Source organism: Mustela nivalis (genome assembly GCF_964662115.1).
Source record: "Mustela nivalis genome assembly, chromosome: 9".
Taxonomy (NCBI): domain Eukaryota; kingdom Metazoa; phylum Chordata; class Mammalia; order Carnivora; family Mustelidae; genus Mustela; species Mustela nivalis.
In genome coordinates this window covers 73654023-73666549 of record NC_139028.1, presented here as the reverse complement: position 1 = coordinate 73666549, position 12527 = coordinate 73654023, and the positions used below count along the sequence as shown (strand labels likewise).

The window sequence follows — 12527 nt, the reverse complement described above, 5'->3', positions numbered from 1 at the left end:
GTCAGGACAGCCGGGAGGACGGATTACGGAGGACGGATTGCGGATTGCGGTATTAACAGCAGACCTCACTGGGAGGGAGAGGAGCGAACAAAGACCTGAATAAAGGGTGGGGCCAGTGGTATGGACTCTAGAGAAGGGTGTTGTTGGCAGAAGGAACAGCCAGGGCAAAGGCTCTATGGCAGAGCACGCCTGGTGTTGGAGGAGCTCAGCACTGCTGGGACACAGCAGGTGGGAGAGGGCGGAGAGACAGCAGGTCAGAAGAAGGGGGTCCGACCCTCCAGAACCTGAGCCTGCTGTATGCATTGGCTTTTACTCTGAGTGAGCTGGGAAGCTGATGGAAGTTCTGAGCAGAGGACAGAGCTAAGGAATTCTGAAAGGATTACTCCAGCCGTTGTGTTGCAAATGGGTTGAGTGCAGCAAGGTAGTACCTGGAGGGGTTCGGGGTGGGGGGCACATAGGAGGCCACTGCAGTAAATCCAGAAGAGAGGACAGTGGCTGGGGTGGGGGGGGGTAGGGGGGTGGGGAGGTCACTTTCATGGGGCTGGTGACAAGTGGACAGGTTCTAGCTGTGCTTGGTTGGGATTCGTGGGTGGAGTAGGTGTTGTACCAAGAGAAAGAGTCAAGAATGACTCCAAGGCTTTGGGCTGAGCAATGGGAAGAATGGAATTGCTGTTTCCAGAAACTGTGAAGGCCAAGGGTAGACAGAGTCTGTTTCAGGGGAAGGTTAGGAGCGAGAGGTGGATATTTAGGTTTCTGAAACCCCTGGTACAATCTACGCAGAGGTAACAAGTAGGCCGCCAGAGACAGAGCTAGAGCCCCCTCCGTCTTCGTTGAGACTCAGAAGTCACTAAACCAAACCAAAGTCTTGCTGGCAGGTTGCAGGAGAAAAGAGGGACCCACAGTTGAGGCTGAGGTGTCTCAAGAGAGGTGACCAGTTACCTTCAAGAAGGCCGGGAGATCGGAAAGGGAGAGAAAAATCGATGGCGCCTTCCAGTGTGAGTTGAGACCTCTGTGTAGTGGCCAACCTAAAGATGTCCTGTCAGGCACGCTGATCTAGAATGATCTAGAATGCCCATGAAAGTCTTTCCCGCTGCGCAAAACCAAGAAGGTACCATCCAGAGCTCAGCGAGAGAGTTCCTGCTGCCCTGAGAGCCCTATCAGGAATGTTCCCCCATTCTACTGCCACAAAACCCTAAGTCAGAAGCACCCATTTCTAGAAGGGATTTGCCCAAGGCCACTGAGTCCACACACAGTGCCGGAGTCAAAGCTGGGTCTCTGGCCAGGTCCAGGGCCTTCCCACAAGCCGAGGCTCCCCTGACAGTGGCATCTGACTCTTGGCTGGGGCTGGTGACTCTCCATTCCTTTACAGCTTGAAGATGCTGCTCTAGGTCATATCAGACAACTCCTGTAATATCAAGGTTCCCCTCAAGGTGGCCGCAAGGAGGTGAGGAACTAACGAGGTCCTGCACACTAGGGCCTGGCCCCATTCCCAGCATGGGGGTGGGGGGTGGGGGGGGTACTCCATCAGTGACAGCTGGGCCCAGAGCAGTCTGAACAACAGTCACTTTTTTTTTCCTTTTTGCAGAGATTAAAGAAAAAGCTGTAAAGAGGGAATGAGTTCACAGAAATAAAGGAAAACAGCCCACCCACTTTGCACGACCCACTTACTCTACTTAATACTCAGGGTGCACAGAGACTGATTTCTCTGGCTGGATTATTTCTTTAAGCTAAGTTCCCTGGGGTAGGATTACTGTGCTGAAAGGTCAGAGCCCTTTCGTGGGTCTTCACCACTGCTGCCATGTTGCTTTCCAGAAAAGACGGTACCCATTTTCTTTCCTTTCTTTTTACCCAAGACTCTTTTTTTCCCTTACAATCAACTTACTTTGTTTTTTCTTTACTAATTCAGTCGGTAGGAGATATTGAATTTACATTCCTTCGAATGTAATTGTTATGAATATTCACTTTTTCTTTTTAGCATTTACTTGTTTAATATGACTGAAGAACTATCTATTCATAGCCTTTGCCCATTTATCATTGGGTCTTTAGTCAACAAACATGAGCTGGTCACCAACACTTCCAGGTGCCTGGGAACACCTCGTTTGTGTGAACTGTTTCAGGCCGTGGCAACGAAATTCTTTGTGATCCCGTCTAATTCACAATCCCCACCCCCCTGCCCCAGTCTGAATATTTTCATTGGTACTGTTACACATTAAGTTTTTAAAACATGTACTGTCAGGTTTGCATCACATGAATCCTACATACTTTTTTCTGTCAGAGGTTTTAAAGCTTAGAAAGTTATCACCCCATAATCTAATCCATAGTCATTCTATTTAATATTTAATTTGATTAGTCTACTTTTGAAAGTCTTTAATCCACTGTTTCTGAATTAAAGAACATTCTACCAAATGCCTACGTAGAATGTGACATGCAAAACCAAAAACCCCACCCCAAACACAAAACTCCCTTCAAATAGGTATGGGAAAGCCTACCTCAGCAGAAGTTAATTAAGCCTCTTTACTGGAGGGTCCCTCAGAGATTTTTACCATGCCAGTAAGTCCTGGGGATTACCAAGGTTTGGGAGGACCAGCATGTTTCCTGTAAAGCATTTCTCAAACTTTGGTCCTGTGGAGCTCCTCATTCGCAGAGCACCTCTGGGAGCTAGTATTCCCTTGCCACGCTTTGGAAAATGTTGCTTGAACCCAACTTCAGATCAGAACATCAAAACAAAACTCTAAGCTCTGTGGCAGTGAGCACGTTTATCTATTTCACCCCTGCCACATTCCCAGCACACTAGAGATGCTCAGTAAATACTAGTTAAGTCAACAAGTGAGTGTATGTACAAATAAATCCAGTGCACAACACTGAGATACATTCTGAGATGCAGGGAGGGATAGGGACTTTGTGTGGTTCACTGCTGCAGCCCTAGGACCTGGAATATGTCTAGGGTATGGTGTGTGTTCAACAAATACTTGGACAGATGAATAAATAAAGGAATGAATCACTTGTCCAACTGAGCTCCTAACTTCAGTGCCTAACACCCTTCCTTTTATGGAAGAGAAAGAGTATCTCACCTGGGTACATGACCCCAGGCAGCTCAGAGGACACTTCCAGGAGCTGGCAGTGGAGCGCAGAGGCCCAAGGCCCCAGAAATGCCCCTGAGGGGAGGCTCATCGCAGTATCAGAAGCCCAGCTACATCCAGCCTGGCGATGTCAGGCATCCCAACCCAGGGAAGCTGAGGACGAGACTTCCTTGGCACTGCTCATACTAACCAAGTGAGATGCTGAATGCTTCCTATACAGGGAAACCAGCCTGGAACTGGGTCAGAGCCTGCCATGGGTTCTGTCCTCAGAATGGCTCTGCTGCCTAAGACACCAAGTAAATTGAGCCTTCAGGCTCACGGGAGGCTTCTTAGGATCACAAATGGCTCTCTGGATAAGCACACCTGCCGTGTTCACCACCATTCTTTTTTTTTTTTTTTAAAGATTTTATTTATTTATTTGACAGAGAGAGATCACAAGTAGGCAGAGAGGCAGGCAGAGAGAAAGAGGAGGAAGCAAGCTCCCTGCCGAGCAGAGAGCCCGATGCGGGACTCGACCCCAGGACCCTGAGATCATGACCTGAGCCGAAGGCAGCAGCTTAACCCACTGAGCCACCCAGGCGCCCTCACCACCATTCTGAACCCAATTTACCTTTACCTGAACCTTTTTACCTTTAACCTCTCACTCAGCTGGACCAGCGTAAGACCTGTAGCAACACTTGGTCACTTAGGAACCTAGGTTAGTGGACAGTTCCTCAGGAAAGCTCTCCGACAGGTGTGCAGTTTGGGTGGGGGGAAGTGAGTACAGGCGCTTTTAAGACAGTCTGTTTTTTCACAGCTCAGGTGACACTGGCCCTCACCCAGCTATGCCCAGAGTCTACACAGAAAAAGTACCATGAGTTTTCAAGAAAGAGACCCAAAAGCCTGGCCCAGGAGCATTGGTGACCTTTTTCCAAATATTACCCCTGGGTAATATTTCCTTTCAGAGTTGCCCAGCACAGCCCCAGAGCGTCCCACGTCACCATGAGTGCAGGCCCCACCAGCAGTTTAGGGAAGATTGTCCCCCTAAACCAGCCCCCGTGTTTGAGGTTGGAGCAGCTTCCATGGCAAAGAAGAGAGGAAACAATGCGCTTTATAAAGAACCATATTTATTTTCATTTACAGCATCAATACCATAAATAAAGCTAAACATCGTTGGCTGTGTGCAAAACACAGGGTCCCGTGTGGCACTGTAAATGGCTACCCAAGGTCACAGACATGCGTTGCGAGGAGATGGGCGGGCGGGTGGGGGAGCTAGCTAAAGAGAAGCCTGAGAGGGAAGGAGGGCCCTCTCTGGTTGACATTCTACAAAGGGAGGGAGACTCTGCAAGAGAAGACAAGACAAGAGCGATGACTTCGTACTGGCAAGACTCTGCACCAGTGCAGCAAGCAATGCAGCATGCGGGCCCGTGCAGACAGGCCAAGAGGTCGACGTGCTCTGGCCGCATGCAGGACAGGCGCCCCCTTCCACCTGAGAGCCCGAGGCCCCGCGCACAACAGCCCTCCCCAGCCTCGGCACGGCGTCCCCCTCTAAGAGCACTTGGAACACCCCACTGCTGCGGGTAATGAGTCAGTGGGCACATGTGTTTTGAGCAGAGCCATGGCGGCATGGACGCGGGCTGCTCCAAGTCAGGGCTGAGTGGAGTCGTGTCTCACAGTCACCCCTGGCCTGGGGCAACGATGGCTCCAGTGGAAGCTTCTGCATCCTCTGGGGCTTGATGAGACAAGAACAGTCAGAAGAGCCACAGCAAAGCCCTGGTGTCGAAAGCAGAGGCTGCGCTGGGAAAGGATTGCCAGGGGCGTGGTGGCACAAAGCACGGGTGGCTCAAGCCTGCGATGAAGGCTGGCAGCATTATTATTATTATTATTATTTTTTTTGGAGCCCTTCCCCAAAGAGTCACCCACGGTTTTGATCAAGAATCTGCATACGAGAATTGAGGTAAGAATGCTTGTCTGCGTGTATTTTTCAGCGGCTACTAGACTGAAGTTCTTTTCCCAGGGGACAGAGCCCTCTCTGGCGTGCTGTCTCACAGCTGGGGGACCCGTCCCGGGAAGGTAAGCGGTTTCGCAAGGAGAAAGGCATGCACGCAGGGCACACGGGAGGCAGCAGGGAGGCAGGCATGCTGCCGGTGTGGACCGGGCAGCCGGCTCAGGGGTAAGTAGAGTCAAACATGGCGTTCCAGCAGAATGCCACCCAACGTCGCCAACCCCCCAGGCCATGGCATGAGTCCATTAGTATGCAAGACGCTCGCAGTTAGTATGGCCAGGACCGCGGCACGGAGGACGGGGCACAGAAAGCACGTTAGGCGTTAGTACCACTTTCTGAAAATTGGCAAGAAAACCAGTCACCTCCGAGCAGAAGTGTGTCAGCCAAGAAGTGGGTGTAGCACTGGAAGGCTGAAACGAACTGGTGGCCACAGTGTAAGGTTGGCAAGAGAGAGAGACAGAAAGGAGAATTTAGTTCAGGGTGGGGGGAAAAAGGGAAAAAGACTGGTAACACAAAAGGCACAGGAGTTGAAGATGAGGCAACCATTGATAAAAGGGAAACTTCTCCAAACAGATCATCGCTTGCTTAGGGCCGATGGACCTTTCTGGTAGTGACTGCCTACCCATTGGCCAGAGTGGGTGCCGGTAGTTGGCCGAGGCCAGCGCTCCCCGCTCTCCCCTCCAAGTGGCACGCATCCTCAGGACCCCACGCCCCCCAAGATCTCTTTGTCCCAGTTTAGCTCCGGTGTCCCATGCTCATTCTTGAATGTGCTACGGAGACCGAGAGACGTCTGCCTCCTGGAATCACCAGGCGTTTCAGTTCTGCCCACCAGGAAGGTTCACAGCCTCAGAACATACAAACATCTCAGGCTTCTGACAGGCACGCCCCGTCTCACCAGAGTAATTCAAACCAGTAGTCTCTTTATGGCCGTAAATGACATTCTCCGAGAGTCTAACTCTGGCTTCATGGAGCAGAACTCCACAGAGTGTCCCCGCCCACCCTGGGCTGAAGACAGAAGCAGGGACACGGCTGTGCACGTGTTCACATCATGCCCTCAAGAATTTCCTTTTAGACTCGAACACAGCATGACTCCAGGGCTCCTCCCACCATGCTGAATATGAAAATTTCAGCAAAAATTTGGAAAAATCCAACACAAGTCACTGGACTGAGAACGGTTCCAACAAGGACAGAGGTGCCAGTTCCCACAGGCTGGGACACAGCCGTGCCCCTGTTTGCTCCAAAAATGTCAAGGAAGGCTTGGTAGAAATACCTCTCCCATTCTTCCTGCCCTATGGAAACTTGTCATCTGCCAGCTCTCAAGCGCCCAGGCTCCTAATGCATGCCAGGTCCCATCCCTCCTTAATCTAGAGGAGCTCCCTCATGTCATGAGTGCACAGAGCCATCTCCAGCCTGGCCACTCTAGACATCCTGAGCATGTTGGAAGGCCTTGGCCTTGCTCCAGCAGACCCAGCAGCGGCACATGTAGGGGCAGGGCAGGGTGTGGAGAGGAGAGGTCTCCCACTGGAAGCCCTGGGGTAAGGTGGACCCAAGGCCTGTTTTTGCCCTCAGTAGGGCATATTTCTTTATATCAGTCAACAAACAGCTTCTGCTCCCAGGCTCCCCAGCCAGTCAAGACATAGGAGGTGAGACACCTTCCTTTGCTAGGACAGTGTGAGTACAAACTGGCTGCTTTGGCCAAATCCACGTGGCAGCTGAGTGGCTAAGCCACCAGGATGTCTGTGAGCAGGGCTCATTGGGGAGGTCACACTTCCCAGGAATCCTATACCCTGAGGTGCTAACAGACGGCCTCAGTCTCAAAGCACAGGATGGAAGAGGGCAGAGTCTCCCCTCAGCCCGACCGTTACGGACCCTGAGTGGTCGTGGCTCAGACAGCAGCCTGGGCTAAGGACCAGGCGGGGGCACAGCAACTCCCCTGCAAGGCACCAGCTCACCAGAGCTCTGCACGGCCAGGGACCCTGGGGCCTCCCGGGTCGTGCTCACTGACAGGAAGGGACCATGTGTGTTTGTAGCAATCTGCTCGAAACCCCCTGGTCATCTGGCTGTGGTCTGGTGATGAGGGTAAAACCCTTTAAGCTACTAATCAGACATCAAAACCAGGGTGCAAAACAGTTCCCCCTCCATCCAGGAGGACAGATCACCGCCAACTACATACTGCCGTCTGTTTCTGTAAGGTTTAATTCTATTCTGATCTACTCTTTTCTTCGAAACTGATGATGCTTTCGTGTTGCCAAAACACTGTCCCTGTAAACAAGTGGTACCAGGGTACATACAACAAAAGGCACTGATCAGAAGGTGGCACGCTCACTTCTGTTTCTGTAAAAGCCCAAACCATGAGTGTCGCAGGCAGCGACCATGGCCATGGACCACGCCGTGGAAGGGATTCGTGATACCAGTTATAAACTTCAAACCGTGTTGAGAAAAACGGACACTCATTGGGGGAAAAAAAAAATGCTTTCTCTTGGCTGATTAAAAGTTAAAAATTGAAATGTAAACCTAGAACTGTGGCTCGCTTTGGTATAAAAGAAGTACAAAGCTATAAAAAAACATCCTTCATGTCATCCGGCCCCAGCACCAGGAGGGGATGTCCACCCTGATGCAGCCAGGCGCGGGGGGCCAGGGTGAAGCTCTTTGGCTTGGAGCGAATGGGCTAGAGAACGTCAGGCTGCCAGCCAGAGTCCTGGCCACCTACACTTAGACTGCTGCCTGAACTGGAAATGTGAGGGCCCTTTGGGGTGCTCGGCATTTCACTGGAGCTTCACTGGGAAGCATCTGAGCACCCAGCTGCGGATGGTCTCCAGGGACTCCTCGGACTCGCCGTACATGGAGCCCAGCACCTCGGAGAACACCCAGAGGAGGGGCAGCCCGAGGCTCAGGAGCTCATACGTGTAGCAGTAGTTGTAAGCATTGTCCCTGAAGTGCAGGCCGGCTGCACACAGGAGTCCCCAAATCCAGTTAAGCAGGCTCCGGGGAACGTGAAGCAGGCCCCACGGCAGCACAAGGGGCCAGCTTAGCGCCTTCCTAAAGAGGGAATTGGTGATACCTGGAGGGCTGCCTTCGGGCGTGCCAATGGCAGCCGCTGCGCAAGAACTTTCCACGGGGGTGTCTCGCCGAGGGGCCTCTTGCTCCTTCCACGGTCCCTCCTCCTAAGAGAGGGAGCAGAGTGGGGGCATCAGGCCATGATTCTCACGGAGCACCCCACCAATGGAGCAGACGAAGAGAGCCCACACAAACTGACCATGGCAGACCCTGCATTTTGCCACCAGCCCTCCTCCCCGACTAAGAGCCCCCATACACTGCTGAAGGGGGGCTGAATACGGGCATTGCTTTCCGGGGGCCAACGTGACCACAGTGTTCACAGGCCTTCAAAACACACATCCTTTAAAAACAAAACAAAACAAAACAAAAACACAAGGCACACACATCCTTTGACTCAGAAATGCTTTCTAATGATCTGTCCTCAGTAAGTAATTTGAAACAGGGACAAAGACGGCTGTACCAAGATACTTGCCGTGAAAACAGTTATAAGGTAAAAAGAGGACACAACATAAACATTCAGCAACATGGGGCTTGTTGAATGAATTATTAACCATCTTTTACAGGAATCAAAAATGATGCTTCGAAAGAATTTGTAATGTTATGGGGAACGGCTCTTGGTATATTGTTGCTACATAAAAAGAAGGATATGAAAGTGTAGTGATAGGATTCCAACTAGGTGAAAAAACAATCACATGGGGCAATTTCACAAAACGTTAGTTACGGGTTTCTCAGAACAGAGTAGTGATCATTTAACTTTCCTTCCTTACATACTCTGTCCATCCGTTTTTCTACATTAAGCCTCTATGCCTCGTGTAATCCAAAAAGAGCTGTACAGTGTGGGTCCCTGCTGGGGGGAGCAGTGGTTCATCAAGCAGTGGAGAAGGTATTTGCTAAGAGCTGCCAGAGGGGACACTGTCACCAACTGGCCACACACCCAGCAGCCTGTCACTTTGCTGACATCCAAGGTGGGGGGTCCGGGGTGGGTGGACTTAGGGAAAGGCAGGCTCCACAGGGAGGGAGGGACATCCTGCCTACAACACTGTGGACATGTGGGACCCGGGCATGGGGGACCCTGTAGTTTTCCCATGGCTGGGCATATAGTCCCGTCCCTGGGACATGGGAAAGCTCTTCTCAGGAGAAGCCAGCACCACTGCTTACCGGCAAGCCGGCCTCCAGAATGGGATAAACCCAGAGGCTGGCAGAACAGGCTAAGGCAGAGACCCTCCGCCCCGCACACACAGTAAAGACTCTCGGCTTCATCTGCTGGTCTCAGCCCCTCCAGGGCCAGAAACTCTGGCCTTGCTTGCAAGGACCTTTGAAAATGGGTCTCCTATCCAGGGGCCTTCCCTGTTTCACCAGCGCCTTCAGGACAAAAACATACCTCTCTTTGTTGCTTCAACTCTGCTCGTCTCTTCCTCTGCTGACTGTTGGTCTTATAGTGAATGAAATGAGGCTTGCAGAAGAACTTGCCTGTAAAACAAAACACACACATACTGGCATGCATGGGTTTTCTCCTGTAAATTAGAGCCATGGCAGACACATGCCAATGTTTGTCCCTGTCTAGGCCAGGGAATACCAATACTGGGAATAAGCCCAGGAAGCCTCAAACTTGGCTTCTGCCATGTGCCTTAAAGAAGCCACATTGAGATGAGGTAGCAGGACCCTTTGCTGCCTCCGAGCAGGCTGTAGCAATGGGGGTGTGGTGGGAGATGCCAGGGAAGGGGCCGAAGCCCTCAGATAATCCCTAAGCCAAACCGAGGCCAAGTTCCTTCCCGAGGCTAGCGGCCAGGCTGCAGAATGGACAGCTCCGAGTATCAGCACTGTTTCTAGTTCACAGTCCTTCCAGGGGCCCCTGAAGGTGGGAAAGGCTCAGAACAAATGGCGGCAGTGAAGGAGAGGAAAAGACCCAGGAAAGGGCTGCCCTGGGTCTCCGGCCACAGCCCAGGACCATTGGGCACCTTCCAGAAAAGACTTCTTTGTTCACCATTACAACAGTAATCTCAGTAACAATGGTACAACAGGAAAAAGTTATTCGGCACTCACAATATAGCAGACACTCCTCTGAACACTTTCCACAAATTGACTCCCTTGAACAACCTCGCAACAACCTTATGAGCTAAGAGCTATTATTATCCTCATTTTACTAATGATCTGACGGACAGACCAAGAAGTTAGGTAACAGGCCCAAAGTTATGTGGCTGGCTGACGGTTCATCCTGGCAGGCTGCTTCTCAGAGGAGAGGTTGCTATTATGATTGCTTTTGTAAGACATACTTTGTAAATAAAAACATTAGTAAGTCATCATTTATTGAACCCTTGTTATAAGCCAGTTGTGATCCTCTTGCTGACACGGGGCCATGGAAGGTGGGGGTACTGGAGAGGACACGTATGTTAAGCACTCGGCACACAGTAGGTGCTGGCCAAGGCTGGTACACAGGAGGCACTCATGGCCCCCCGGGGCCCTTTGAGGGGGGCCTCTTGCTATAGCAGGACCTCCCAGCTCCAAGAACAGCGCTCCTGGGGACACCACAGTCCTTGGGAAGAACGGGGGCACTGCAGAGGCTCGAGCTGCGCCAGAGCAGAGCCCGGCGCGAACCCCGGCCCCCAGGAGTTACCTTCGTCACCGTCAAAGGCATAGGCGGCCAGACGCAGGGTGCTGGCGCAGACGCTGCAGCGGAAGCACTCGCGGTGGAAGAAGTGGCCCTCGGCGCTCAGCCGCTCCATCACGTACACACGCTTCTTACAGAAGTAACAGGTGTCGCTGCCGCCCAGGTTCAGGGGGAACACCTTCCGCATGGATTCCTGGGGGGCAGAGGGCGGCGGGAGAGGAGCACCATGCGTCAGGGCTAACACCGAGACTCCTGGGAAGTTCTGAGCTCAATCGTGGGGACCCCCTGGGCTCCTGTTTGCCGCTCATCTCACTGTGGGCACTGTGGCGAGGCCGAGGGGCGGAGGATCCGCTCCCGGCACAGACCCCAACAACCCCAGCCCCGCGTGGGCTGCTGTTAATTTTGCACCCAGACAGGCCAGCTGCCCACGAAGGAGGCCCGGGAGGGGTTCCTTCCAAGGCTGGCTGCTCTGGTTCAGGTGGGAGTGGAGTCGCTCTGACAGAGGGGGGCATCGTTCACAAACAGGCCTGCCCAGCGACACTGACTCCAGCAATGTGCCCCAGGGATGAAGGGCTGCCTGGGTCTAGAGTGAGATTCCCAAAAGGATGTTTTCCACACCCTTGTCCCCCTGCAGTGACTTAGGCCAGGCCGGGAAAGCCTGTGGCAGTCAAACTGCTAAAGAGAACTGCAGGAAAGCAAGAGGCTGTGTATTCCAGCCCCTGGGGCGGCCAGACAAATTCCTAAATGCAGGAGAGGGGATGAGGGCAAGGCAGCCATGCGCCTGGGGGATTGGGTGTTTGTATCAAAAGGAAAGCAAAAGAACTGTCCAGTCAAAGGGCTGGTGATGCAGCAGGCAGCCTTGTTGGGGAAAAGGGAGAATTCAGAGGGCAGAATATCTCTCTGTTACTGGATTCTCAGTCCTGTGCCAAAGGGCTACTTGAGCTGGACACCAAATACTGAGGGTAAGGGGTGGCCTGCTTGGTATTTTTACTGAGCTCTCTAGACATCAGGGGACAGGCTTTGCCTTGTGAAATGACCTGGAGGGGAGCCGAGTGAGGTTAATTGGTCAGAAAATGCAGCCCTCCCTCTAAACTTGGCACCGGTCTACCCCATTGTCACACCTCCTGTCCACAAGCCGGGGGCCTCAGGTGGGCCAGGCCGTCCTCCCTGGGAGACCAGAGCCGGTGTCTGCGGGTGAAGGCTGAGGGGTGTGCGTCCTTACCAGGTCTGGAGAGGTGGCCTGGGTCTTAGGTCTGTGATCATTCATGTACAGATTGACCAGGACTTCAGCTGCAGCCCCTATTCCGCTGGACACTTTCCCTACCGTCAGCTACCCGAGAGCAGAGGTAGAGGAGACAGAGACAAAGGTAGAGGCCAGTTAGCACTGAGAAGGAAAGCGCAAACAGGCTGGATGTGGGACAGGGCTCCACACCCACATGCAGACAGCGCCCGACGTCCCAGGAGATGCGAACCCAGCCTGGAATGGGCAGCGGGCACTCTGGAGATGGAGAAAAGGACAGAGATGGAACACTGGGGCCTGGGGTGAGCCAGGTGACTTTGAGAACTAGTTCTGTGGGCGTGCAAGGCCTGCAGGATTCGTCGAGTTTCTTGGTTCACAGATGGAGTAAATGAATCCCAGAGAGAGGAAGGGAGCTCTCCCAGGCCACTTAGCATAGATGTGCAAGATTCAGAACTCCTCTCAGGTCTCCTGAGCCCCAGCCTGGGTGCCCTCACACCCTGAGGAACCAGGACCTCACAGACAGACAGCTGACCGGCAGCCGCCCTCCCATAGCCATCT

General features: G+C 52.7%; 1 protein-coding gene across 8 annotated transcripts in view; it reads right to left on the bottom strand.

Moving 5' to 3' along the window:
* The window catches only part of MICAL2 (microtubule associated monooxygenase, calponin and LIM domain containing 2), a 212788-nt gene that overhangs the window by 72703 nt on the left and 127558 nt on the right, over nucleotides 1–12527 (bottom strand). For 3 of the 8 annotated variants that reach the window (XM_082683055.1, XM_082683057.1, XM_082683061.1), the window contains 5 exons: nucleotides 11952–12059; nucleotides 10736–10922; nucleotides 9503–9591; nucleotides 8126–8228; nucleotides 4170–5484 (listed from right to left, as the gene is read on the bottom strand). In XM_082683055.1, coding sequence (XP_082539181.1) covers nucleotides 5444–5484; nucleotides 8126–8228; nucleotides 9503–9591; nucleotides 10736–10922; nucleotides 11952–12059 — 528 coding nt within the window. In that variant the 3' untranslated portion in view covers nucleotides 4170–5443. Of the gene's footprint in view, nucleotides 1–4169; nucleotides 8229–9502; nucleotides 9592–10735; nucleotides 10923–11951; nucleotides 12060–12527 lie in introns of those variants that run through there. The other 5 variants (XM_082683059.1, XM_082683058.1, XM_082683060.1 and 2 more) reach the window with 3 other exon arrangements.